Source organism: Arvicanthis niloticus, chromosome X (genome assembly GCF_011762505.2).
Source record: "Arvicanthis niloticus isolate mArvNil1 chromosome X, mArvNil1.pat.X, whole genome shotgun sequence".
In the NCBI taxonomy this organism is placed as follows: domain Eukaryota; kingdom Metazoa; phylum Chordata; class Mammalia; order Rodentia; family Muridae; genus Arvicanthis; species Arvicanthis niloticus.
The window spans coordinates 42,858,104-42,885,437 of NC_047679.1; the positions used below are offsets into that span (position 1 = coordinate 42,858,104).

Consider the following 27,334-nt stretch of genomic DNA (forward strand, 5'->3'; position numbering starts at 1 on the left):
GTATTTTGACCTTTGTACTTTATTAAATAGCTGTTTAACGTTTTCCATTTTTTGGGTGATATTTAAGGTTTAACCAAGAAGTTTGCACATGCTAGTCAAATTCTGTACCTAAATTTAACTTGCTTTTCATTTCAGTTCTGTTAGGTAGTCTGTGTAAAATATATTCTCAAATAAAGCAGCTGGAATCAAGCAATTAGACATTTTATGACATTGGCCTAGTTTACATGTTTGCCATTTAATATTTTTCCAGACTGTTTTACCTATACATTCTTAAATATTTAAATGGAACACTAAATTACATAGGTTTTGAGACAGGGCCCTTATGTGCATTCTAGGCTGGCCTCAAATTTACCAATTTCTTACCTTAGCCTACTAAGTGCTAAGATTACAAGCACATAAGATGTGGCAATACTTAAGACATGGTCCTGATTGCATGGCTCAGAGGTTGAAAGTACTTTGTCTACAAGTGTGAGGACATGAGTTCTAATTCCCAGGAGCTACATACAATCCAAACAGAGTAGCAGCAATATCTAAAATCTGAAGCTTCTTCTGGGGTGATGGGAAATGGAGAAAAGAGACTCCTGGAAACTCCCAGGCCAGCTAGGCTTCATATGCCAGGGAGAAAAACAACAAAGTTACCCTACTTCAAAGAGTAGACAGAAAGGACCAGCACATGAGGCTGTCTTGATCTCCAAATGTGTTCATGGCCTGTGTGTACCTAAATTTACATTCACACATGCACAAAGGTAAATTAAAAGGTAAAAATACAATATTTGTGGTGTTGGCGTTTTATGATGAGAACACAAGCAGATGAACTGAGCTTCTGACTTCAATACATTTTGAGTTATGTAGGCTTTTAATTTCTGATCTATGAAAGAGTACCTTGGAGGCTAAGACATTTCTCAGTGGTAGGGCACTTGTCTAGTAGTATGTACAAAGCCATAGGTTTGATCCCCACAATGGTTAAAACGTGAGATCAAAACAACTTCTTGAAGCTATTTAGTAGTAAATGTATCCTAACTGTATAGCAAACTGGCACTAGAGTCATTCAACACATATTAAAGCCCTTTCTCTGCAGCCTTAAGAAGGTACTAGCTAGCATAGTTGTTAGAAATCTTAAGAGGTATTGTAGTGTGGCTTTTTACTTGAGGTGCATTATCTAGAATTTTGGAGTAGTGATCACTTTGGATAGTTAGTCATGGCAACAAAATAAGCAAAACAGTACAGAGATATCTAGGTCTATAGAATGCCAATGGAGGTTTTGTCACTCCCTAGTTAGAAGAAGGTAGGGGAGAATCACAAGACACTCATCTGGGAATGCAGCTATTATTATTTCTTGCCCTCACTTTCCACCAGAAGCAAGTGATCATGGGAGATGCTAGGGGATTTTTGTTTGTTTGTTTGATTGGTTTTTTATTTGTTTCTGTTATTATGGCTATTGTTGGTGTTATTGGTGGTGGTGGTGGTGGTCTGTGTGTGCATATGTCCAAGAACAGAAAGGTTAACAGAAAGTAGGACTTTATGACACAGCTTTCATAATAATATTATCCAAGAAGGAGGGGAATTTTATGGTGATACAGTTGTTGGTGGGTCACCAATACTTCTGTGAGAAAACCCTTAGCCATGCTCTTTAAGTCAGCCCTCTAAAAAGTCATTGATTGCATAGATGCCAATTGGTTGTGTATATTCAACAGGGAACAAGTACTCTAAAAAAGTCATTGATTAACCAAGTTGGATTTGGATGGAATTGTTACATTTATCTGTCTGAAGTGCCCTATGTTGTGTGAATACATATTTACTCCTATCTCCTCAGGAATAGTTAATGCAGCAAGAGGGGAAGAGGTACCAGACTAGTACCAGGGAACACTGGATGTAATGACTTTGAATAGGTCATATTCCCAAAATAATGTTTTCTTTCCTCTTTGGGAATTCAAAAACTGTGTATGCAATTTCACTAATCACCACTAACAAAAAAAGAGATGATAACAAAAGGCCAGCTCACGGATTTTTCTTACGTGATATGTAGAGACACAGTATTTCATTCACTGTGTACATGAAGACAGTATTCCTGAATCTACGAATAAGAACTTGTAGTTGAAGAAGAAAGAAAACTAAGTATATGCATGATCTAAGATTGCATAGATGCCAATTGGTTGTGTATATTCAACAGGGAACAAGTACTCATTTTTAAAAGATGGGGTAGAGATTTTAAAAGATTGTTTTAACTTATTTGTCTAATGTTAATAATATAAAGCATTGAATTAGATCTCTGTCTTTATGTTCAAAATATGAATTTTGTTGGTTATTATGTTCCTAAAACTTGCATCATTATGATTATGAGTAACCATAACCTGTATACCCCACAGGCAGAGAAAGAGGGGGAATAAACACTCTTCTCTAAAAAAATAATAAACTCAATGAAGGGTTATAGTTGTTAAATAAACCTGGAAGAGAAACCCCAGGCAAAGGCATGGAAAAACAAAGAATTTTGATGATTTCTTTCTGATATTTTGATGGATTCTTTCTAATTTATTCTAGTATAGACTATGGTATTGTTTTGGTGTAAGTTCTCCTCTGGAGACACTAGGTTAGTCTTATCATGATGTTGATCTATTTAATTAGAACAAGGAACTATTCTAGAGGCAGCTCCTGCAAACATTTAAAATGTCTTTATTTCAGATCAAAAGAAGGTGTTTCACTAATTAGTTCAAGAGATGTTAAAAATCAGGATCAATTGTGAAAATCAGTGCTTTTTATTAAATATAAAATCTTTGAAATCCATGATACTCAAGGCACATGGATTATTTAAGACATTTTGGATATATACTACATCCTTACAAGTATGTATCAGGGTCAATGTACTTTGGGAACTCTAACCTAAGCTCTACCATGGTCCTGTACGTGGTACAGAATGAATGACGGAAAAGAATGTTTGGATGTCAGCTGTTGGATCTCCAGTTTCTATCTCTGGAATGCTGTCATACTAGGTTCAAAAATGTTCTTGAAAGACTTTCTTTCCCTTGAAGCATACATATACACATTCAATACACACTCATTTACAGGACTCAAACGTCTTTAAATATTTGTTTTCTTTTTGAGACAGGGTCTCATTGTGTATCTGTAACTTGTCTGGAACTCGATGTGTAGATTAGCTGTCCTCAAACTCACAGAGACCTGACAGCTTCTTCCTCCCAAATGATGGGGCTAAAGTTCTGCACTACTAGGCTCAGTGTATCTATTTTTCAAGTCAATATAGCAGAATTTTTATAAAGTTTCATTTTATTCTGGAAGAATGGTAGTGGGGGATTAGATAAATGATTCATCTAACTTCTAACCTTTACAGACACAAGATTTAGCTACAATAACCCAAGAGTGTTGCATAATTACATTTCCTTAGGCTCATTTTGAACAGTTGTCTTGGACCAAGAAGCAACATGTCATCATCCTTTCAACAGAACTGATCATATTAGAGTGACAATGTTACACACATGATTTAACCTGCAATTTGATAGCAATTACTTTCTGAGCTAGGATGGCCAGACTTGCTCTAGTAGGAAAAATAGGGCATTTCTTTTGTCTGGTGCTTGAGAGAAAGAAGTCACAATTATTTTTTATTTAGAAAGAAAATTATGGGGAATGTAAAGGATAATGTAGACATATAAACTATAAAGGCAAGAATTGAAGGAGACTTAGGATAAACATTGAAATTAAGGGAACATGTTGATTGAGATGAGGTGGTATTCACTGACTTTGATGATAATTTAGGAACAAAGTATGTTCATTGACATAAACTGTACCAAGAAGAATTGGGGACTAGAAAGAATGATGGAGAAAGAGCAGAAGAAGCAAGGAATAGAAAACCCAGGTTTAATATTTAACCTCATAGAAATAGTCAATATATAATAACAAAAGTAATACTAAATCAACAGAACTGTATGCAGGATATTGAGATTTAACAATTATGTGTTCACAAACACAATTGACAATAGTCCAATAAACATTAACCCAAAAGCTTGGAGCTATGAAGTTAAAAAAAGAAGAAGAAACAGTGACAAGGGTTTAATCCAGGTAACAACACATCTGCAATTTATTTAAAGCTGAGTTGGAGACAAAAGGAGAAAGTAAAGCAGGAATATATTCTATCCTAGAAAAAAAAACAATATAATTCTTCTGTATCAGAATCTTTGTGATATAGTACTGATTAGAATCTGGAAATAGTTACTGTTATGACTTGAAAAAAACTGGCAGAATGGGTTCCTGATACTAAATTCTCCACTTTCTTATCTTTTACATTAGATTCAATTTTGGAATGGGAATCCTTTGGACTTAGGTTAAAATTCTTTCAGGTCATATGTTTCAAAATAAAAGTAAAATAATAAATCTTCAAAAGCCTAGTAAAACTTTTTTTCCTTCAGTGATTGAGATAGAACCTGGTGCCTGATGTGTGCTAGACATGAGTTCTACCCCTGAGCTATTTACCACTCACCTAGCAGCTAATCTTTATTTCCACATTCTTTTTATACTCTTTCCTTATTGTTGCTTTCAAGAGTGTTTTAAGACTCCTTTTTTAAAAAATCAATATAGTGTTAAAAATGGCTAAGGATAAAAAATAAAACAAAAGAAATGGCTTCACCTTTGATTATGTAAGTATGCATCTCTAAAAGTCAAAAACTTCTAAAAGGCCAGACATTTCTGTTACCAATCATCTCCTTTGTAAAAGACAAATGACGGTGGGGAGCTAGGAATATAAGACTTTGATATTTTCCAAAGTGTTTTCTACCTCTACATCAGTAATAAGAAATGAAGGAATGTCTCTAAGATTAGGCAATTCTATGGGTTTCTGAGAAAGGGATGGGCATCAGAGTTTCTGGACATCAGGGAGCAGAAGGGATGATAGATGGAAGAACCTGTGTTTTGAGGCAGAATCAGTGAGAGCAAAGATTTATGTCCTTCTTTTCAAGAAGCCACCATGCTAGTGCTGGAAACTCAGGCTTGGTCCTCTCTAAGAACAGCCAGTACTGAGCCATGTCTCTAGAATCAAACTTGTTACATTCTAAATATTACTGGAAAAGATGTCCTATAAAACAGTGTGTCTAGAAGTTGTACAAGTCACATCCATTGTGGTAAGGTGGATTACTTAAGGATGGGCTCTTGGTCAGCATCTCAGCAGGAGCAGGTCTGTATTAATTCCAAGAGGATCACTGCACTTGCAGAATGAACTTCTCATAAAACCATTTCAATGTTCTCTGCCTTAGTAGTCTCAGTCTTTGCTTTCGTCTTCTCTTTAGCAATAATATGTGCACATTAATCTTACCCAGATGATAATTGAGTTTATTACTGTGGCTTTCTTTAGGCTTATTGCATTCACAGGAGCATCTCAAAGAAAGCCCTAGTACTTGTATACCTGATTATGCTCAAGATAGCCTGAAGGACAGGCTTTAACAAATCTTAAGGCATTTATAAACTAAATTAGCTTTCTGAGGGAAATTTTAACTTGTTAAAATATTGTTTGTTACTGTTTCTCTGCTTTGTCTTCTCACCTAAACAATACAAAAAAATGAGGACCCAAATAGCTTCATAATAGCAATGAAATCCATTAGGCTTATACAAGTAACCCACTCAAGTGTGCACAGGTAGCAAGGGTCCTCAAAATAAATTTAAAATTACAGAAATCCAAATGATTATGATTCTGCTTTTTTAAAAATTAAATTCTGTCATTTTCTATATTCAGAAAATGACAGATGAAGCCTGCACTGGAAATTGATTGCTTGGGTAAAATCATTCATATCATTCAGAACAAAATAAAGATATTTAAAGCAAGGTTAATAAATAATATGAGATTGTTTAGATAAATTGCCTTTTCAAATATCATCTACTTCTAATTGCACAAATAACAGCATGTATTCAGATTAGATTGAGTATATTAAATTTTAAAAATAATAAAGACTTGGAAATAGAATATAAAGGATTTAGAAACAGATTTCTTTTATAACCTGACTTGGCCATTTACAGCAATACTTGAATTATCATTTTAAATAAATTATTTAACTTGTTTACTTATGTATTTATTATTTTTAATTAATGTATTTTTATTACAAAGTAGTTTATTGAGAAGTAATTCAAGGTTTCTGGGATTAATCAAATCTGTTATATAAGTTTTATACAAAATACAAAGCCTTAGAAATTAGAAATTCTATAAAAATATAAGAATTATTTAACTTTTACGAGGCTCAGTTATCAATGAAGTGCAGATAATACTGAACCTGTAACTTTTATGAGGTTTAGTAGGAATACTTTTAGTATGTATGGCACACAGATTGTTGCTCTCATCCAACAGTCATTCTGACATTGACAGTTTTCTTATATATTCTTGACATAACCAGAATACACTAATTTATGTGAACAGGGAAGAAAATGGGAAACAAAACCAACTAAGAAAAATAATCATGATCTGAGGCCTGGACCAGACCTCTGCCGGGTCTGCTATTTGTGTGGACCTGGGATCCCGCCCGAGAAATTCTGGAGGCCCCTCTCCTGGATCTGAGGCCTGGACCAGACCTCTGCCTGGTCTGCTGTTGGGTGGACCCAGGATTCTGCCTGAGATATACTGGAAGGTCCACTCAACCCAGAGCCACAGAGGAACAACTGAACTCGGAGCATCAGACAACATATCCGGAGATATTCTAGAGGAGACACTGCACCCAGAACAGCAGACACCTAGCTGAACTGCTACCTTGGAGGCACCATATCTTGAGGCATCCTAGAGGTACCACTGTAATCAGTGCAGCTGGAAAAGATCACAGAGACATCTGGACCCCTAGGAGATCAGACACAAGCGAGATAACTGGAAAGGCAGGCTTCAGTCAGAGACAGCAAGTACAGGCAGCACTAGAGTTAACCAGATGGCAAAAGGCAAGCGCAAGAACGTAAGCAACAGAAACCAAAGGTACATGGCATCATCAGAACCCAGTTCACAATAGCCACAAATAAAATAAAATATCTTGGAGTGAATCTAACCAAGCAAGTGAAAGATCTGTATGACACAAACTTCAAGTCTCTGAAGAAAGAAATTGAAGAAGATCTCAGAAGATAGAAAGATCTCCCATGCTCCTGGATTGGCAGAATTAACTCAGTAAAAATGGCTATCCTGCCAAAAGCAATCTACAGATTCAATGCAATACCCATCAAAATTCCAAATCAATTCTTCATAGAGATAGAAAGAGCAATTTACAAATTCATTTGGAATAACAAAAAACCTAGGATAGCGAGAACTATTCTCAACAATAAAAGAACTTCTCGGGGAATCACCATCCCTGTGATGATTCCCTCATGTAGTACAGACCTCAAACTGTACTACAGAGCAGTAGTGATAAAAACTAGTGGTACAGAGACAGACAGGATGATCAATGGAATAGAATTGAAGACCCAGAAATGAACCTGCACACCTATGGTCACTTGATCTTTGACAAGGGAGCTAAAACCATCCAGTGGAAAAAGGACAGCATTTTCAACAAGTGGTGCTGGATCAACAGGAGGTCAACATGTAGAAGAATGCAAATTAATCCATTCTTATCCCCTTGTACAAAGCTCAACTCCAAGTGGATAAAGGACCTTCACATTAAGCCAGACACACTGAAACTAATAGAAGAGAAGTTGGGGAAGACCCTTGAACACCTAGGCACGGGGGGAAAGTTCCTGAACAGAACACCAATGGCTTATGCTCTAAGATCAAGAATCAACAAATGGGACCTCATCAAATTGCAAAGATTTTGTAAGGCAAAGGACACTGTCAACAAGACAAAATGGCAACCAGCAGATTGGGAAAAGATCATTACCAATCCTACATCCAATAGAGGGCTAATATCCAATATATATAAAGAACTCAAGAAATCAGACGGCAAACAACAAAATAACCCCATTAAAAATGGGGCACAGAGCTAAACAAAGAATTCTCAACTGAGGAAACACAAATGGCTAAGAAGCACCTTAAGAAATGCTCAACATTCTTAGTCATCAGGGAAATGCAAATCAAAACAACACTGAGATACCACCTCACACCAGTCAGAATGGCTAAGATAAAAAATTCAGGTGATAGTAGATGCTGGCAAGGATGTGAAGAAAGAGAAACACTCTTCCATTGTTGATGGGGCTGCAAACTAGTACAACCACTCTGGAAGTCAGTCTGGCGGTTCCTCAGAAAATTGGACACCTGAGGACCCAGCTATACCACTCCTGGGCATATACCCAGAAAATGCCCCAACAAATAACAAAGACATATGCTCCACTATGTTCATAGCAGCCTTATTTATAATAGCCAAGAGCTGGAAAGAATCCAGATGCCCTTCAACAGAGGAATGGATACAAAAAATGTGGTACATTTACACAATGGAATATTACTCAGCTATTAAAAATAATGAATTTGAGAAATTCTTAGGTAAATGGATGGAACTAGAAAATATCATCCTGAGTGAGGTAACCCAATCACAAAAGAACACACATGGTATTTACTCACTGATAAGTGGAGATTAACCCAAACGTTTGAAACAACAATGATTCAACTACCAGAAGACATGAAGCTCATGAAGAAGAAAGAACAAGTGAGGATGCCTAGGTCTTTCATAGAAGGAGTAACTAAATACCCAAGGGAGCAAATATGGAGACAAAGTGTGGGACAGAATCTGAAGGAGGGGTTGTATGGAGACCATTCCACCTGGGTATTCATTCCATGTGCAGTCACCAAAAATAGATGCTGATATGGATATCAGGAAGAGAAAGCTGACAGCAGCCTGATAAGGCTGTCTCCTTAGAGGTCCCCCAGAGTCTGACATACCCAGAGGCAGCTAACCATTAATCTGATCAAAGGTTCCCAATTGAGAAGTTAGAGAGTAAACTGAAGGAGCCTAAAGGGTTGGTGGCCCCATGAGGAGAGCAACAATACCAACCAGCCAGAGCTCCCCAGGGTCTAAACCACCAGCCTAGGAACACATATGGAGAGACACATAACTCCAGCTGTATATGTAGGGAAGAATGGCCTTGTTGGGCATAGGTGGGAGATGAGGTCATTGGTATCTTGAAGGCTGAGCACTGGGGGGGGGGATCTGAGGGTGGGGAGGGGATTGGGGGGTAGGTGGGTTATCATCCTCATAGAAGCAGGAGGAGGGGGGATGGCATAAGGGGTTCCTGGGTGGTGGGGGGAATGCAGTAAGGGGATAAAATTTGAAATGTAAATATTATATTCAATAAAAGAGGGAAAAAAAGAAAAGCGGTTAGAACCAACATCCTTAATAAAATGTCAGCCCTCTTAAAAAAACTATCTTGATACTAAAATTTGTTTTGAGAATTGTATATTGCAGAATGATCAGCCTTGGTGTATCTACTCAACAAGCAAGCTGGGCAGACCTGCTCAAACCTCTGAGGTCCGGAATTCCATCTGGAGGCAGTGAAGACACAGCATCAGAGGCTTGTCAATTTGCCCTTCCCCCCACTCCTCTTCTAATATTTCAACGCCCATAATCAGCTTGAAGAAGCTAATGAAGAGTCAGCGCCCCTATTCCCTGGGCTTGGGGACTAAGGTGGTAAATGTTGGGCTGTCTCTCTAGAGAAAAGTAGTGGTTTTGTTGGAATAGAGAGGATTAGCTAGGGTTTATTGCATAGCCATAACCTATAAGTAGAAATCTGTATAATTAATATCAAGATGAAGATATAAATTCTTAAATGGCACCAATTTACTTTGTTTACAAATTTTAAGGTTTTCATTGGCATGAGCTTCTTATTGATATAAAAGTGAGATGAATATTGTTACTCTCATAGGCATTGTACCAGTATAACACATTTAGGAATACAAGGCTTAGACCCAGTCCTTCTTTAACTTTTTTAACTGATTTGAGATGGGCAACCTGTGTGTTAAGGTACTATAGCAAATTCATGGCTTGGAGTTTATTGTTAGGGTGTTTCCTATGTTTTATTTAGAGATAGCTGAGTGGAGTTAACAGACAACAGTCCAGATTACCTTACATGGATAGTTGGTTTTCAAAACATCAGAAATCCACAGAATTGATGTGACAAACATTTCTGTATTAATGTTCATTTTGATTAGAGACCTGTCTGCTCCTGACAGCTTCCTATATTGAATTCTAAGAAGAAATTGAGCATCTTTGGAGTTACTCCAGTTGTGGTGAGACAGCTACTAGACAAGAATTGCCTCTTCCCATCTATAGACAAATTACTGTCCAGAAAAGGACACACTTGCAGAATAGTCAACTGATTATATCTGCCTAGACAGAGTAATCAGCCCTTAATAATTCTGCAGCACTTAGGTCTGTCAGATGATCCTGGGCCAGAAGGCGGAAGAACAGATGCTCCAACGTTTTGAAGTAGAGGGAGTGTCCAGGTGTTCAGAGGTCTCTATAAATTGGCTAAGTTTTAGAAGCTATGCTTTGTGCTTCCCACAATTATAGTTAACTCAGTCATCTGGATTTCTGACGGGTTGAAAACTTATAGTCTCATAGCCAATCCTGGCTATTTACCTTGAGAGAAAAGATTTGAGTGGATGGTCATCAGCTGACATTCAGCCTAAAGCCAGGTTCAGAACTAAATGCTTTAGTTAGGATAGATGACAGAGGTGCTGGTTAGTCAACAAAATGATGGACTAGGTATGAGGACTATCTTGTACCTCACTGGTACAAATCGGCATAATTATGCTCTAATTGTATTTTGAGAGAAAAGTTTCATTTTAACAGGAAGGGTGACATGTAGGAGGAGCTACGGTGGGAGGAGTACTGAGAGGAAGAGAAGGAGTAAGAAGAAGAGGAGAAGAAGGAGAGGAGAAGCTAGGTGATGAAAGAGAGAAAGAGGGGGGAGACAGGGAGACAGATGTTCATGTATCTCCACCAGTCAAAGATAGTTGATATATCTAGGTTGGGTAGTGGGTTACACCTCTGATTGAACAATACCAAAATTATAAAGCCTATGATTAACATTTTTAAAAAAATGTGTAAATGCAAAAAGGAAAAGGGGGCATGAGATAGGGGCTTTCTAAGGGGGGGAATGGGGAAAGGGGATGGCATCTGAAGTGTAAATAAAATATCTAATAAAAATGGAAAAAAAGAAAAATAATCACTTTAAGAAAACTCCTGCTTGCAGACAGGAGCCTAGCATGGCAATCCTCAGAGAAGCTCTACCAGCAGCTGATTGAGACAGATGCAGATACTTATAGGCAGCCAACCATTAGATTGAGGTCAGGGACCCTATGGAGGAGTTAGAGAAAGGACTAAAGGAACTGAAGGGATTGGCAACCCCATAGGAAGAACAATATCAACCTACCAGTTCCCTCAAAGTTCCCAGAGACTAAGCCACCAACCACAGAGCAAATATGGGATGGTCCATGGCCCCAGCTAAGTATGTAGCAGAGGGTTGCCTTGTCTGGCCTTAGTGGGAGAAGATATGCCTAATCCTGTAGAGACTTGATGTGCCAGGAAAGGGGGATGCTCGGGGGAGGGGCAGCTGTGAGACTAGGTGCACAGGGGAGTGGCTGGGTGGGAGAGCACACTTTCAGAGCCAGAGGGGAGGGGGGATGGGGTAAAGAACTCTAGGAGGGGGAACTAGGAAGGGGAGGCAACATTTATTATGTAAATAAATAAAACAATAATAATAAAAACTCCACAAAACAATAATGATTCTGCAGCATGTCCTTTTCATTCGTGGCAACAGGAGAAGGGTAAATGGAGAGGATGTTGGGAAATACCAATAAACCACTCCTTTTTACAAGTTTGACAACTGACAGCTCTGCCTATGAACCCATGGAAACAGGGACAAAGTTTGATTTTCTTTTTCACTATTTAATATAAAACTGACAAAGAGAAATCTTTATCAACAGAATTGAGAAACCTTAGTAATTTACACTATTCTTGACACTTTTCAAGTGCTAGTATTTTGTAAGTTTAACTTACATTTTCCAAGTGACCCCAAAGGAGCACAAAATACACTGAAGTTCACTAATGGATGGTGTTGGGAGGTCAATTTTATGAACCCTAGATTCTTTTCAGAATGTACACATATTCTTGGATGGCTTAAGGCAAATGATAATTACTTGTTCAATATGAACAAAGGTGATAAATGTGTTATTATAAAAACCAATGTGGGCCTGTACTTTTCCATTGTTCTACCCTTGGAATGACAGACAGGAGCATCTAAAAGTAGAGAGATGTACTAGACTGAGGAGCCTTTTGGAAGAATGCTAAAATAGTCAGTACAGGTTAATAAAACAGCTATCCATCTAAACAAGAACAAATTGAAATTCACTTCAAACTGCTCCACTTGGGAAGACAATTAAAAGAGAAACACCTTACCTATAGAAAAGTGAAGCTGGCCTTTCAGTGCTGATTACAAGGTGCGAGAAAAGGAACATGCCGATGGCATTGCAATCAGCATCTGTAATTTGTAAGTGCTGTTTGGAATACTAGTCTAAAAAGGGTAGGTGTAACTTGCCAAGAAAACTACCTATTGCTTCTAAATCACCACACGTATTTCCATACAAAAAATGATCTTACAAAGTTGCACATAACTTTTGTTTCGCTTGATTAAATAAAAGCAGGACACAAGTATATTCAGAAGCAACAATAACGCAGGGAAGTCATCCTACCTCCATCCAGTTCCTCAGCTCCAAAATGATTCCTGTAGAAGAGCATGATTTCTATCTTGTAACATTTATATATGGTCACCGAACAGACGAGCAGCAAGAGAATAGCGCCAAGCCCTCCGGCAAGTTCAACAGTGTACATCAACTCTAGGGGACGAAAGCAATGGAGAATTATACAATAATAACATATAAAACGCTGAACTATTTTGTTTCATGTTTTTGCAAGTGACTTCAGACACATTAAAACAATGTCATCCTCCTTTCTGTGACAAATTGTTTTGTTTAGTTTTTTGACATTAAGTCTCACTGTGTATCCCAGGCTGGCCTTGAACTTGTAATCCATCTGCCTCAGCCTCTCAAGTTCTGGGTTCATGGGCATGTACAAACATATTCATCTTGTGTGAGGATTTAAACTAGATTTCGCTTTGGATTCTGTTTCCTGGGTGATTGGATAAGGTGATATGTGACAACGTTGCTTAGTAACACTGCTTTGGTAGAAATGAACTTGGTTGACACATTGCCTCTGAACTAAAAATATTGTAAATGTCTCATTTCAAACTTTAATATTGGGTTTGCCTCAATGCAGCAACTTTTACATGTATACATATCTCTTGAGAAGGTCTTATGATCTGTGCTTTTAGAATTGATAAAAGAGACAAGTTTTAAGACAGGGCAGCTTTATGATCATCTGCATATGCTTTTGGATCCATTTTACCTGTGAGTTGGGTTCGAGGTAAAATAATTGGGCTAAATAGCATAGTTCCTAGAGGGCACATACACTGCTCGACTACCCACTGAATGCTGTCTGTCCTCTTCTGCAAGAAGGCATGATTTTGATGTATATTTCTCTGAAGAGTAGTGTCCCTCTGTATTAACATAATCTTGAAGGCTGAGAGCTTAAGTGGATTTAAAACCTAGATCTCCAAGTAGATATCACAATAACATGTGTTGTAAACTTTTATTATTAAGATACTACTTTTTCCCTTCACTTTTCCTTTATATTGTGCTATGTATGTTACTATAGAGATGTCGAAATGAGGAATTTTCTTGACATTTGCTGCATACAAGCTCCCCTTTAGAGTACAGAATGTTGATATTCTAACAAAAATGATTGGACCAAAAAATCAGGGTAAAATAGTCACTTACATTTTCTCCTTTAGAGCTTATCAAGATTGTAAGGAGAGTTAAGGATGCATATACACATACTAAAACACACTCTACCTAAGTGCCTGGGTATGCATGTTGTCATTGATCATCACAGTTTAAATGTTATTACTCATAGGTAGCTGTTGTTTCCTGACATTAAGCTGAAAAGTAGTAGTTTAATTCATTAAGTAAGGTGTTGTGTGTGTCAGTTTTGTCTCTTCTGTGTTGAAAGGAAGCTCATTAACACATAGAATGCTAAAAGAGAGGTGAAGTAACAAGATGTTTCAGAGAAGTAGAACATTTTCTCTTTAAGCTTAGGAAGTAAACAACTCTAACCAGATGCATTAGATGTCTCCTGACCAAAGTAATAAAGAGTTCTGAGAATCACTCTTAGATAAGCCAAGCTGCAAAGACTCTGAGACCAGATCAGCTGCCTGGAAGAAGTAGAAACCAGTCGAGGTACCTGGATGAGGTTTAGTCATTGGGAAAGGACACTCTCTAGTCTGTTATGCTGTCTGCAGGTTGTGGAGGGTGCTTTAGGTTTTCAGTTTTCATGAGGTATTATTACCCATGCTAGAGTGGGCTTTGCTAAGGCTGCTGTCATTTGAGTCTTTTTTGCCAATAACTACTATAAAACACTAATAAAATTTATTGGTTCACCAAATTGGTCTTTGGTTGTATCCTTATTTTGGTCTATTATCAGTTCCCTACCTGGGGTGAGTAGACTATTGTTCATATTTCCTGAAGAATAGTCTCACAGACCATGCAATCATTTACTTAAAACATGAAACTAATGTTATTTTAGATTCTGTAATTGGGAAATTGTGAAGGATTAGGGTTGTATAATTTATAGCACAATCAATAAAATAGTTTAAAACAGTAAAATAATTCATGACTTGCAACAATGCATACTATTAAATGACAAGTTCACTCCTAAATTCTCATAAATAAGCCAAAATAATGATGGGAATGAGGTACTTCAAAGAAAATAATTTAGAAAGTATTGTCCTTATTTTCTCACAAGAACATTTGTATGTGTGTGTGTGTGTGTGTATGTTTGTGTATGTGCACGTGTGTGTATGTGTGCATGTTTAAAAGGGAAAGAGAAAGAGTTTGAGTGTGTGTGTTTATATGTGGTAAAAGTTTTCATCTAACAATTAAGAAAAACAATCTCAGCCACATTTCTCATTATCTAGTTCTTTATTACTAATGTAATTATTTAACAAAGTAAATACATATAACTACTGTTTAATCAGGTCTATTTTTTGCACTTAGTAAAATTAAATGGCAGGTTGAAGATTTTAATTAACAAGATCTGACTATGACTTCATGATCTAAAAAGGTAAAATAAGAAATTAAATATTTCTGAGTCAAAGTAAATTAACATAAAATATGAAATAACAGGAAATAATTACACCAGCTTCATCTGTTAAACCGTGTAAGGAATCACACAAGAGAGAACTAGAAAAGTGCAAGGAACAAAATGCAAAATGTTCTTCATGATAGTGTTTCACTCTGACTGTGTGAACAGAAAAAATAAGTGGGTAAATAATACTGTGGAGTACTTTGGGTTTTGTTCTCTTGGAAAACCAATTGAATTCTACCACACAGAGAAACCTGAATGAAAGTACAACGTATACCCATAGGATGGTTCAGATACCAAAACATCCTGATTTAAAATACACTGGACATTGTGGGAGAGATAATAATTTAGGTTATGACCACTTCCAAGGGACCAAACAAAGGACCTCATGCTAGGGGAAGGCTCAACTTCTAAAACATATACATAGCCCACATTGTGGCAATTTTTTTATGTTCTGTTTTTTTTATTTATACTTCGTTCTGGCTAGTTTTATGTTAACTAGACAACACAAAGTAATGCCATCTGAGAGGAGAGAGCCTCAATTGAGAAATTCCCCTCATAAAAATCTGAGTGTAGGCAAGCCTGAAGGTCATTTTCTTAATCAGTGATTGACATGAAAGGCTTCATATCCCTGCAGGTGATGCCACTACTGGGTTGGTGGTCTTGGATACTATATGAAAGCAGAATGAGCAAACGATGGGAAGCAAAGCAGTAAGCAACACTTCTTTATGGTCTCTGCATCAGTTTTGCCTCCAGGTTTCTGCCTTGACTGGGGGGACTTTACAGGGTAAAGGAATATATTTTATCTTGTCTTGGTAGATACACCAGTGTAGGCATTTGTTAAAATTCATTGATATCACTTGAGGTCTATGAATTTTTATCTTATGTCAATCACAATTCCATTCTTTAAAATTGTGATTGCTTATAAAAAGCCCTTACAAATTCTGACCCAAGGCCTGTGTGAAGAGATGCTCAAAGGAAATACTGGCGAGAGAACAGCTGTTGTTCTGTAGATAACTAGCCAAGCAGTGAAGGATTTTTCTATAGTGCTTCCAAGTTCATACTTTGCAGCTGGACACATAGCACTAGGGCAAAGACTGTAACAGAATAAGTACCATATATAGTCAAATAGCTTTAGAGACATTGAAAATGGTGCCTGAACCATGTTCTTGGTAATATAATAAAAAATAACTCGTTTTCTTCAGATGCTGTTCATAATATAGGTTTCTGCATATGTTCAAACTGATGTTTATTTCTTGGTTCTATTTAAATTGTTATTTCTTTTATTTTTGAGGTTATATAATTACATTTGTCTCTTTCCTTTCCTGCCTACAAACCATCCCATATACCCCTCCTTGGTTTCTTTTAAATTCACAGACATTCTTTTTCAGAAATTTAATAGGAATAAATTACAGGAAAAGTTGTACTTAAGTTTTTTTTTATTTCTAGAGAAAATATGGGTTATTTCTTTTTAAAGAAGTCGTGGACCATCAAAATTATATCAAATACATTAAATATTCTTATAGTTAGATAATCAATAGTATTATCTGAAAAGTTATTTTAAAAAGAAAGAGTAGGGTTGAGGTAGTTTTGCAGTTTCAGAAATTATTGTATGTCATGTGAACAGCTTTGAGGTACAAATATATGAATAGCTACATATACTTAAAACCTGAGCAATGAACAAGGATAACTCTTTTGAGGGGCAGTCATTTACTACTAATAAGAGCATTTGAAAACTTATCCAAAGAAACGAACAATCTGCAAGGTGCTAGATTATCCAAAACCTTAAACTTATCTCAGATTTCTCATCAGATGCTCTGCAGTGCTACAAGTACACACATAATGTTCTTCCAGTATCCTTAGAAGGAGATTGGGGATGAAACATAGTCTTTTTTCCTCAAGGCACACACTGGTGCTGCTCCTTTGTTGTGCTATCTGATATGGGCATATCTATTGTAAATGTACACAGACTAGTATTTATGAAGACGATGTAAATTTGTCACATTGTGAAAATGCTCCCAAGGAAAATGGTACATTAGATTTAGTCTGTACACACCTGCACCAAGATGAACACTTACAAATATGAGCCCTATTTCTTTTATGGCTTATCTATGACATCAGAACAAAATCAGAAGGGGTTAAATTTTGCCACAGTTAAAGAGAAATTATCGGGCCTTTATCTTTTATTTTTGCATTATTATGTGATTATGAATGGTATTGTCTTTGCAAATATCATTTTCCTTTTCAAATGGAGCCTGCTTTTCAGCTCTACTCCAAGTTGCCCGAACAGGCAGCATTTAAAAAAAAAAAAAACAAAAACAAAAAGATTCCATTCCAGCACAACTCAGCTTCTGAGAATGGGAAGAGAAAACTCAAACTTTCAGAAACAAAAACAAACACAAAGACATATTGTTTGGTTAAAATGATAGACTCTACCCCCTTTAAAGGACTGAGACTGAATATTGAAAATTGTAAAGCAAAGCTGCTCAGCAAAAAACCAAGAGAAACTGGCATTTGCTTAAACACAACAAATGAACAAGTGCCAAAGAGTTACATTTAAGGGCACCGACAGTCATTTAGTTACAGGCAATTAACAATAGTCCTTGGAAAGCTCCAGTACAGTCTAAGGGAAAACACATTGATTATTGCTGCAGTAGTAGACTGCTTTCTGAATAAATTGCTTCAATTTAAAACTAGATTTGCTACAAGCATTTTGAGCAATGACTACAATTTTTTTTCTTATCAAGACAGTTGGTGCAAGCAACCCTTTAAAAGAAATGGCTAATTAAAATAAAGCACATGCCATCTCTTGGTATATTGGATTACATTGCAAATAATAAATGTACTTGGTTTGCACTAATCTTGCTGCAATTACCTAGTGTAGTTTGGGATCCTATATTTTTTATTGGCTTGTACCTGGTATTAGCATTAGTGTACTCTTTCTGGAAACCTTTGAAGAAGTAAAAATTTAACAAAGTTCATGTGGTTTTATTTAGCGCAGTTGTCGGAATTTTCATTTTGCATCTCTGAACTCTATTCATATCAATATAGATGTATACATCTTATTGAAAGTGTAACAGAAGATTTTGGGTGGGTTACTCTTAAATAGTTCATTCTAAAACTGTTTTGTTCTTATATAAAATTGTTTGACATGTTCTGCCCTGATTTATAGGCAGTAAAATGCAAGTCAGTTGCAGAAACATGTGATAGACACCATAATGATCCTAGCTTTTTTCATTAACTTCACCACATACTATTTTCTACTGTTGTGTTATAATGAATTTGGTTTATAAGGATTTATCCATCCACGTAAATTCATATGCATATTTATTTCTATGAAGCAGTATAAATTATTTGTTCCTGGCAGGAGGATAATTATGCTCAGCCTACATATTCAACTCAATTTCTATGATACATCAGAACAATTTAGAAGCAGTTACACTTTTGTGGGGCAGTGGGATAATATATTAAGAAGCTGAATTGTTACTTGCATAGTAGCAAGAACATATATACATACATATATATGTATATATATTTGAATATAAGCATATATAGAAATATAGAATTTTCCTTATATAGAAATATAAGCATATATTTCTATGTAAGGAGAACAATGTTAAGTCTTTATGGGGAGGGAGAAACAAAGATGTATAAAATTGTCATAATGAAAATAAACATAGATTATCAATGGAATAGCTTAATTAGTGAGACCAAATATTTGGACAAAGATCACCCTGTATGTTCTGTCATTTTGAAAAGAGGTTATCAGGAAAAGCATCAAATGAATTCTTTCCTACTGACATTCAAGGTTAAAAATATAGTCATTGGGATAAAGCCCAATCATATGGCCTAGTTAGACTAAGTTCTCAGAAGCCCTTGGAACTTAATTTTCATATTTCAACTCACCACAAAATAACAATGAAAAAATAGTAGAGTAAAATTGTATCATTCTAGGTATAATTTGCTAAAGACTCCACCTGGAATATGCTTTTCATTGTCGTGAATATAGAACATGATATTCCCCCCTCCCCCTGAAGTGAGGATGATTCTTAGTTGGTATTCTTTAAAAGTCAGTTACACAGATGTGTAGCTTAGTCTTCATGTGGGTGCCGAACAACTGGAGTGGGAGGAGCTGTCCCAAATGCTGTTGCCTGTGTAGGGGATGTATTTTTCAAGCTGGATTGCCTTGTCTGGCCTCAGTGGGAGAGGATGCACCTAGCTCCATAGAGACTTGATGTGCCAGGGTGGTAAGATATCTAAGGGGGGCTCACCAGTTCAGAGGATAAGGGGTTGTTGGCTGGGGTGGGGAGGAGAAGGGGCAAGGGGGAAAGGATTGTGGGAAGGGGTGACTAGGATGGTACAGTGAGCAGGATTGAAAGTGAATTTTTAAAAAGGCAGCTACAAATGAGTAATCAGAATGACAGAATGAAACACAAATCTGAGTTTGTATTAATTATAATTGAAAAAAATGAGAAAGCTTTCCATAAAAGTAGAATGATATTCAATGAATAAAGAAGAAGTAATATAGTTAGTAATCTTAATTTTCTTCCACCACAATTGATTCAGATAAGAATTATTGCCGGGCAGTGGTGGCACAGGCCTTTAATCCCAGCACTTGGGAAGCAGAGGCAGGTGGATTTCTGAGTTTGAGGCCAGCCTGGTCTACAGAGTGAGTTCCAGGACATCCCGGGCTATCCAGAGAAACCCCTTCTCCAAAAAAAACAAAAAAAACAAAACAACAACAAAAAAAAGAATTATCAAGAGTTGTTAAAATTATGAGGTGGACAATTGGTGAAGCAGGATACTCACATTCTCAAGGTATGTTTCAACTGATTATTTAAAAGGAAATTAGGCATCATCTTTCAAAGGTGACATAAGTTAACATTTCCAGGAATAGGATAAATTGATCTCTGGTATAACACATTCAGAAGACACACCTCATTGATGGTAGCTTGAAATGGGTAAACATTTGAAAAATGTGGAGTGGTCGGGCCAATACAAACTAAAGGATAGCTGCAAGAAGCCAAGTCAGCTTGTTTTTACCCTTCAAAAAATATTTGTATTGATTAAAGACAAAGTAAGGAGTCATCTCAGATTAATTGACACCTAGGACACTGGACATCTAAATACAATTCATGTTCTTATCGAAAATGTGGTATAAAGAGTATCTATTGAGACAGTGTCTTTAACTAGACTATAGACCATATAAGAGACAGTAGTTTTTTTATTATTTTGAATTTTTGTGATTTTAGTAAATACACTTGGGCTACATAAAACAACACTCTTGATATTTAAGAGTTACATGGAGGAATTAGTCACAATGTCTACAATTTACTTTCTGTGGTGCAACAATACTATTTGCAGATATAGAGTAATTTATCCATTTTCCTGTGTTCAGAAATAATGATAAGGTCAACATGCCAAGATGTTAATAATTGGTTAGCATAGGTGGAGAAAATAAATAGATATTAATTTTACTTTCCTTAAATTTTGGGAAGAGTGTTTGACATTTTGTTCTAAAATAACAGCTAAAAATAAAAGAAATGTACACATGCAGAAAAATGATTTAAATTCTAGATGTGACCTTGCCATTGTACTTGTGAACACATCGAAGCTGTGTTTATCTCCACAAGACCTGCCAAATATTGGCCCCTCAGCATTTCATCATGGGTTGAAGAAGGGCCTATGAGGCCCTCTATCTACTTGAGGAACTACTGGCAATGAATGGTTGGTAGAGAAAGGAGATTTTGTTTTCTTCAGAGGTGTAGATACTGATAAGATACTCTTGCTGTAGTAAATAACCTCCCACCCAGTCTCAGGCAGGAATCTCTAATTAGTGGGTCACATACAAAGAGAGATCTAAAGGATGGAAAAGGATTTGTCTGGAAGGGTTTCAATGGGAGAGGAAGAAGTAAAAAGAAGGGAATGAGAGGTAAAAATGACTAAACATCATTAAAGGAATGTATAAAACTTTCAAAAAGTAAGATTTTGGAAAAACCTCCACATTATCATGCTGTCGTACATGAATATATTTTGGTTGGATTACCTTCAAATTAAGTCTCATCATGTATGGTTATTTTCATCTAATCTATACAAAAGCCTTCAAGTTGATCTTCCCCAAATGTCTTTACCTTGAGATTTTCTTCAGGAACTTTGTTGATTATCAATCAAAGGAACTTGGAACTCTTTGTGTTGGCATTCGTTCCTTTAGACTAAGTGACCCTCAGCCATGATCATCCCTTCATTATGAATTGAAGTTTTATTAGATTCTGGAGCAACCTAGAACTTTTGCCTTTCATTTCTTAAATCCTTATCTATCCTGCAGGAGAAGGCTAAGGTCTATGCTGTCAGTGAAGCTATTATAGCAAAAGTGATTCATACTTCTTAGAATATGCATTTTCTTTTGCTGTTTTCATCAATTACTATGCAGTATATTAACAGAGTTGTTATTGTCTATGGTTTTACATTATAAACATAAAAAAGTTGCTTTATCTTAGTATGTTTTTTTGTGGCTGTCCCTTATGACCAAGAATTCTTCTGTCCCAGATTTATCCTGTCACCCTCCTTAGCTTCCTCCTTTTAACCCTTCTATCCTCTGTTCTCTCCACTTCCTCTTCCACATTTTCTCCTGTGAGTCTCTGTCTGTCTGTCTCTGTCTCTGTCTCTGTCTCTGTCTCTGTCTCTGTCTCTGTCTCTCTCTCTCTCTCTCCCTGTGTGTGTGCATGTGTGTGCACATGTGCCCACGCATTCAACTGTGTGCTTTGACACAAGATCTCATTATATATTCTAGGCTATGTATAATAAGCTGGTTTAAAATTCCTGATTCTACTTACTTGGCCTGATGAGTGCTGGACTTGAGGCTTGTGCTACTATGCCTGGCTAGTTTCATTGTTTCTTAAGTCTTTGATCATTTAGCACCATATGAAATTCTTCTGCCAACCACTCATTTAAAGGAAAACAAAAACAAAAATAAAACAAAACAAAAACAACAAAAACCAAACAAAAAACTCTGAAGCAGCAGCATTCTTGAGTCACTTATTTTTCTATAGTTTTTGACACTATGTAATATATTCAATTTTATTAGTACTAAGTATATTATTATTTATTTTCTGACTTGATGAAATTTAAATTCCATAACAGTGATTGTTTCTTTTTGGCTATCCCTTAAGACTAAGAATACTTGGTACAAGAATTCAGGTACAGTCTTTGATTGTTTTCCTGTTTGCTTGTGTCTATTTTAAAAATTATTTTCAGCTGGGCAGTGGTGGCACATGCCTTTAATCCCAGCACTTGGGAGGCAGAGGCAGGCAGATTTCTGAGTTCGAGGCCAGCCTGGTCTACAGAGTGAGTTCCAGGACAGCCAGGGCTACACAGAGAAACCCTGTCTCAAAAAAAACAAAAAAAATTATTTTCAGTAATTTTTTCAAGCCCCTTGAAAACTGGCTGAGATACTTTAGAAACTCAATGGTGATTTGTTGAATAAATAATTAGATAGATGATTAATAATGTATACAGTTTTCAAATAAGTATTTATTTATTCATTCTCTAAAAATTCAATATCTCTGTGGGTGTTTGTTGTTGTTTTTTTTTTTAGTTCTATGGATCATAGTGTTCAAGTGCTAAAGAAGTATAAGTACAAATAGCCATTCCATTACTTGGTTGGTTAAATAGACATTATATATAAAATAGAGCCTGGGTCTGAAGGGTTGGCTAAGTGTAAAGTGCTTGGTCTAAAAACATGAGGACCTCAGGTCGAGCTTGAGAACTGGTATAGTGGCACATGTATGCCATCCTAGTACTTAGGATGTGGGTACAGGAAGGTACTGTTGCCTGCTGGTTAGCTAGCCTCACTGCTTTTGTGAGATCCAGGGACAATTAAAAATTCTTTTTCAAATGACCCAGAAATAAAAGGTAGAGAGCAACAGTAGAAACCATCCAATGAAAACCTCTAGCCTAAACACACACACACACACACACACACACACACACACACACACACTTAGAAAGAGAAAATGAACTTTAGATCACATAGATTTAAAAGTTATCCTTCATTCATGATTATGGTGATAATATAATCTTGTATCGATGTATAGAATTTTAAAAGTTTGTATTCACTTATAATCTGAGAATCACCTAATATTCATTAAGACCTTAGAGATGCTAGGTGAGTGCTCTGCCACTGAGATATACCCTTCACATTTAATTTTTCATTCATTCATTCATTCATTCATTCATTTTATATTTAATAAGTACTTTCTATATAGTCGTTCAGTGGTTTTGACTCTAGTGATAAAGTAAAGGAAGAAATGTATGATTATTGCCTTAAAAGAACTTATATCTTAAAGATTCTGACATGTAGACATGTATTTAATATAAAATATATGCCAATTTTTGTTGAGAACTGAAGTATCACTGTGCTAGTACTTTTATGAGGGTTAAAAAGTACTGAAAGTATCATAAACACAAAACAAATAAGCAAGATGCTTGGTATATTTGTGTATGTGTTTGGGTGGGTTTGTGGTGGGGTTGCAGAGATTAAAAACAACAACTGAATGGCATAGTATAAAAGTACCTGCAAAGGTTTGTGAAAAGTTATTTGACATAGCATTAAATGAAAAATACATTTGTTGGAGGTTGGATGATTGTAGGCAAATTTCTTCTCTTTTATTTAGTCAGTATATTTTGTTTATCTTCTTAATTTGCTTTCAAAGTAAATGACCTGTGCCTTTCCAGAAAACAATATTTGTCTGGGGATTTATGCCTTGTTCCAGTTAAACTAGTTTCCTAAAATTAGGTAAGAACAATCACAATATGATTCCCCTTGGGAAAAGTTGGCATTCAATTTCAAAAGGTACAATATGGAGTTCTAGGCCTAGGTAAAAATCTATAGCAGAAAACGTTTTCCCTTTTAAACCATAAACCAGTATTTGAAATATCACTATATAGGGACTATACATGGGGCATACACAACATCACATATTTGTATACACATATAGACATATAAAGGATTAAGCGTGGGCTCTTTCATCTTAGACTTCGAAAGAGAAACCAGACAAAGAATGAGCATACTGCTAAAATAAAGAACAAAAGGGCCTCGGGTGACCAGCTTAGAAGACAGGTCTAGTGTATATCAAGGTGTCAGACTTCACTGATGCCTAAAAGAAAATACCTTAGAAGAAAAAGTATTTGTTTTCTCTCTACTAGGAATTTTCTTCTTAACATGTCATATAAACAGACAGCCACAGATGGAATGTTACAAAACCTCTCTTGAGAGAAAACTGTCAAAGTGAAGGTGGCATTGCCATTCCACTCTTTTTTGTTAAAGGATGTGATGTTTATCCTGAAAGCAATTGTCCACCAGAGGATATATTGTCACAGTTAGAACTACTAGTTCTTCCACTGGGAATGCTTTGGGATGCCCAAAGAACACAGAACATCTGGACTGCTTAGATAACCAGTAAGAGCAATGTATTCTACTTTTCAACAGAAGCATTAAACTCTTATTTTTTAAAAAATATGATTTGAAGAAAATTCTACTTATGGAAATAAATTTATAAAATACTGTACATATGTAAAGTCTAATTGTACTTCAGTGTGCAAAGTGGAAAGCACTGATAAATATCAGACATTTGCTATTTTTTAATTTGCTTTCTTTAAGGGTTTAATATATTTCTAATTATTGTAAGCATTAAAAACAACTGTTTTTGGTGAAAGCCATTGGTAATATTTTTCCCTCTTGAGAAAAGTTTCATTTGAAATTCTTGGTGTTTTCAGAGTTAGAGATTATTAGGGCCAGAACAGCAATCACATTGCATTTTGGCTTATTTCTCCAATGGGAGTAACAGAAAGCTCTTTTCCTTCTCACGTTTGAATGCTTTTCATCACTCTTCGATATCAAATACATAAAGTATTTGGGGAACATGGTAGAAATTTTGTATTGTTTCTAAATTTGCAAATACTTTATTGAGCTTAAAAAACCCTATGATGTAATGAACAGACTTGGGGGACAAGAAATAGCAGAATCTATAGTTATTCCTCCTCTGTAGGAATCATTTTACATTACATTGTAGAACTTTCAAATTCATTTAAGTCAAGTAATATAAGGTTCACTTGTTCAAGTTTTTTTTTTTTTTTTTTTATTTCTGATACAGGATCTCATTCTGTAGGCCAGGTGGGCATCAAACTCATTATATGGTCCAGACATCAGACTTATGCAGTTCAGCATTGAGTCTCTCAAATCCTGGGATTATTATGCATGAACTACCACACTGGGCTTTCTTTTAGAATTTGGTAGATGTTTATTACATTTAAGTTTGTGTAGATTAGGCAACCATGGTAAGTCAGTACTCTGAACTGCAGTCAAATATGAGGAACTTTATTTTGTCTTTTGCACTAATGGGAGCACATTTCTGAGGCAACTTAATACTTAAACCAGAAGAAAATCCCTTAGGAAGAGCAACCACTTCAATTAACTTTCAGGTTTGGCAAAATGAGGCACAAAACTCCGAGAATGTGAAAAATGGCCTAATATATATTATTGTGAGAACTTAATATGTTCTTTCAAGATTTCTACCCTGAAGCTGAGGGACAATTAGTTTACAAAAGATAAAACTGAAGAACAATGAGGCAGAGACTTGCTCTAGGTAACAAGCAACTGAAGAGTGAAAATTAAAAGACTCTCAAGAAACCCATTTTCTCCACCATAACTCATAATTTCTTTTCAGTCATATCATAGTTCAATTAGTGATAATAATTCTTAGGTGGTTTAAAAATGATAACTGGGTGCCTCCTGAATGTAACTGCTGGAATTTCCACTGAATTTATTTTAATTCATTTTTATGACATTTAAATGCCCACTTTTAATTTAGAAAACTCAACCTCCATATATATTACTCTTTACTGAGCATATTCTGAAAATAGAACACGTACTCTAAAAGTAGAGACAAATAGCTAACATATCTCTTACAGATGGCAAATGTATTTCTCAGCACTAAAAATCTAACACAAGTAACCATGGTAATCTATTGGAAATCAACATACTTTTTTCCTGCTATGTGACCTGAGAGAACAGTTAGCAGTTTTTATGTGTCATGTCAAATTTCTCAGTTTACTGACGTGGTTGTCAAACATTGACATCCAGGAACTGCTTATTAAAAGTTATATCTTTTGTATTGTATTATGACCCAGTTTGCCATTTCTCAACCAAATGCAGGAATTCCTAGCCATACAAGTACACACTTAGCATTCTTTCTCCAGCAATATTGCCCTAGGATAGTGGTCAACATCCCTCTGCAAGCAGTGACTTAATTACTACATATAATTCATATATGTGCTTAACCCAATGCTGGTAACTACATATGTGTTTTTACATATTTTGTAAGTGGAATGACTTTTCACTCAACAGCATTAGATAAGCCATCTCCTTTAAGCAGACTGTAGTGAAGTAATATTTCAAGTGGGGTATGAAGCATCAACAATAAATAGGTAGATTTGATTGCAAATAATGAGAATACAAAGGTGATTCTGAAGAGAGTGAGGGGTTACTGGGGAATATTGGTCATGGACATACTATTCTGTCTACTATGTCTGACTGCATGTATTATGTCGTGGTTGTGGTACACGTTTGGCTTCAGTCCCCAGAACAAAGAGCTGAGGTGCATATTTTACATACCAAAGCAGACCTGGCCTCCAGGTTCTACCAGCATTCCTAAGTCCCTACCTGGCATACCTCACCCCCAACCCTGAACTTTTCAGCCCGGGGCTGGGCTGTCCTTTCCCCAGAGGCTCTTTCCTATAAAATCCAACATTTTGGATGCCCCTACTGTTTTCCTTCTCTCTGCATGATCACATTCTCTTTTTCTCCCCACTGCCCTCTGCTCTGCTGCTCTGTCTCCCTTCCCTGACCTCCTTTCTTGGGACCAGTGAACTGCCCTATCTGATAGCAGCTTCCCATTAAACCACCAGTTATATAATCTAATCTGTCTTGAATTGGCTCATTTTACTGGTGGAGAAATAACTAGTCAGTGTCTGTGAATTACATGGTTTTGGTGGGTATCCCTCAAGTAATTTGTTTTATTTTTAAATATTTAGTTTTATTTATTTGTGTGTGTGTCTATGTGTGTGTCTGTCTATGTGTGAGTTTGTGCATATGAGTGCATGTGCCCATGAAAGCAAGAAGTAGGTGTCTT

The 27,334-nt window shown here is 36.3% G+C and overlaps 1 protein-coding gene across 1 annotated transcript in view; it reads right to left on the reverse strand.

The window, feature by feature from the left end:
• Il1rapl1 (interleukin 1 receptor accessory protein like 1) overlaps nucleotides 1–27,334 on the reverse strand; it is a 1,244,239-nt gene that overhangs the window by 12,719 nt on the left and 1,204,186 nt on the right. Inside the window, exon 9 of the mRNA XM_034486438.2 lies at nucleotides 12,641–12,784. Within this exon, the coding sequence (XP_034342329.1) occupies nucleotides 12,641–12,784 (144 nt within the window). The remainder of the gene's footprint in view (nucleotides 1–12,640; nucleotides 12,785–27,334) is intronic.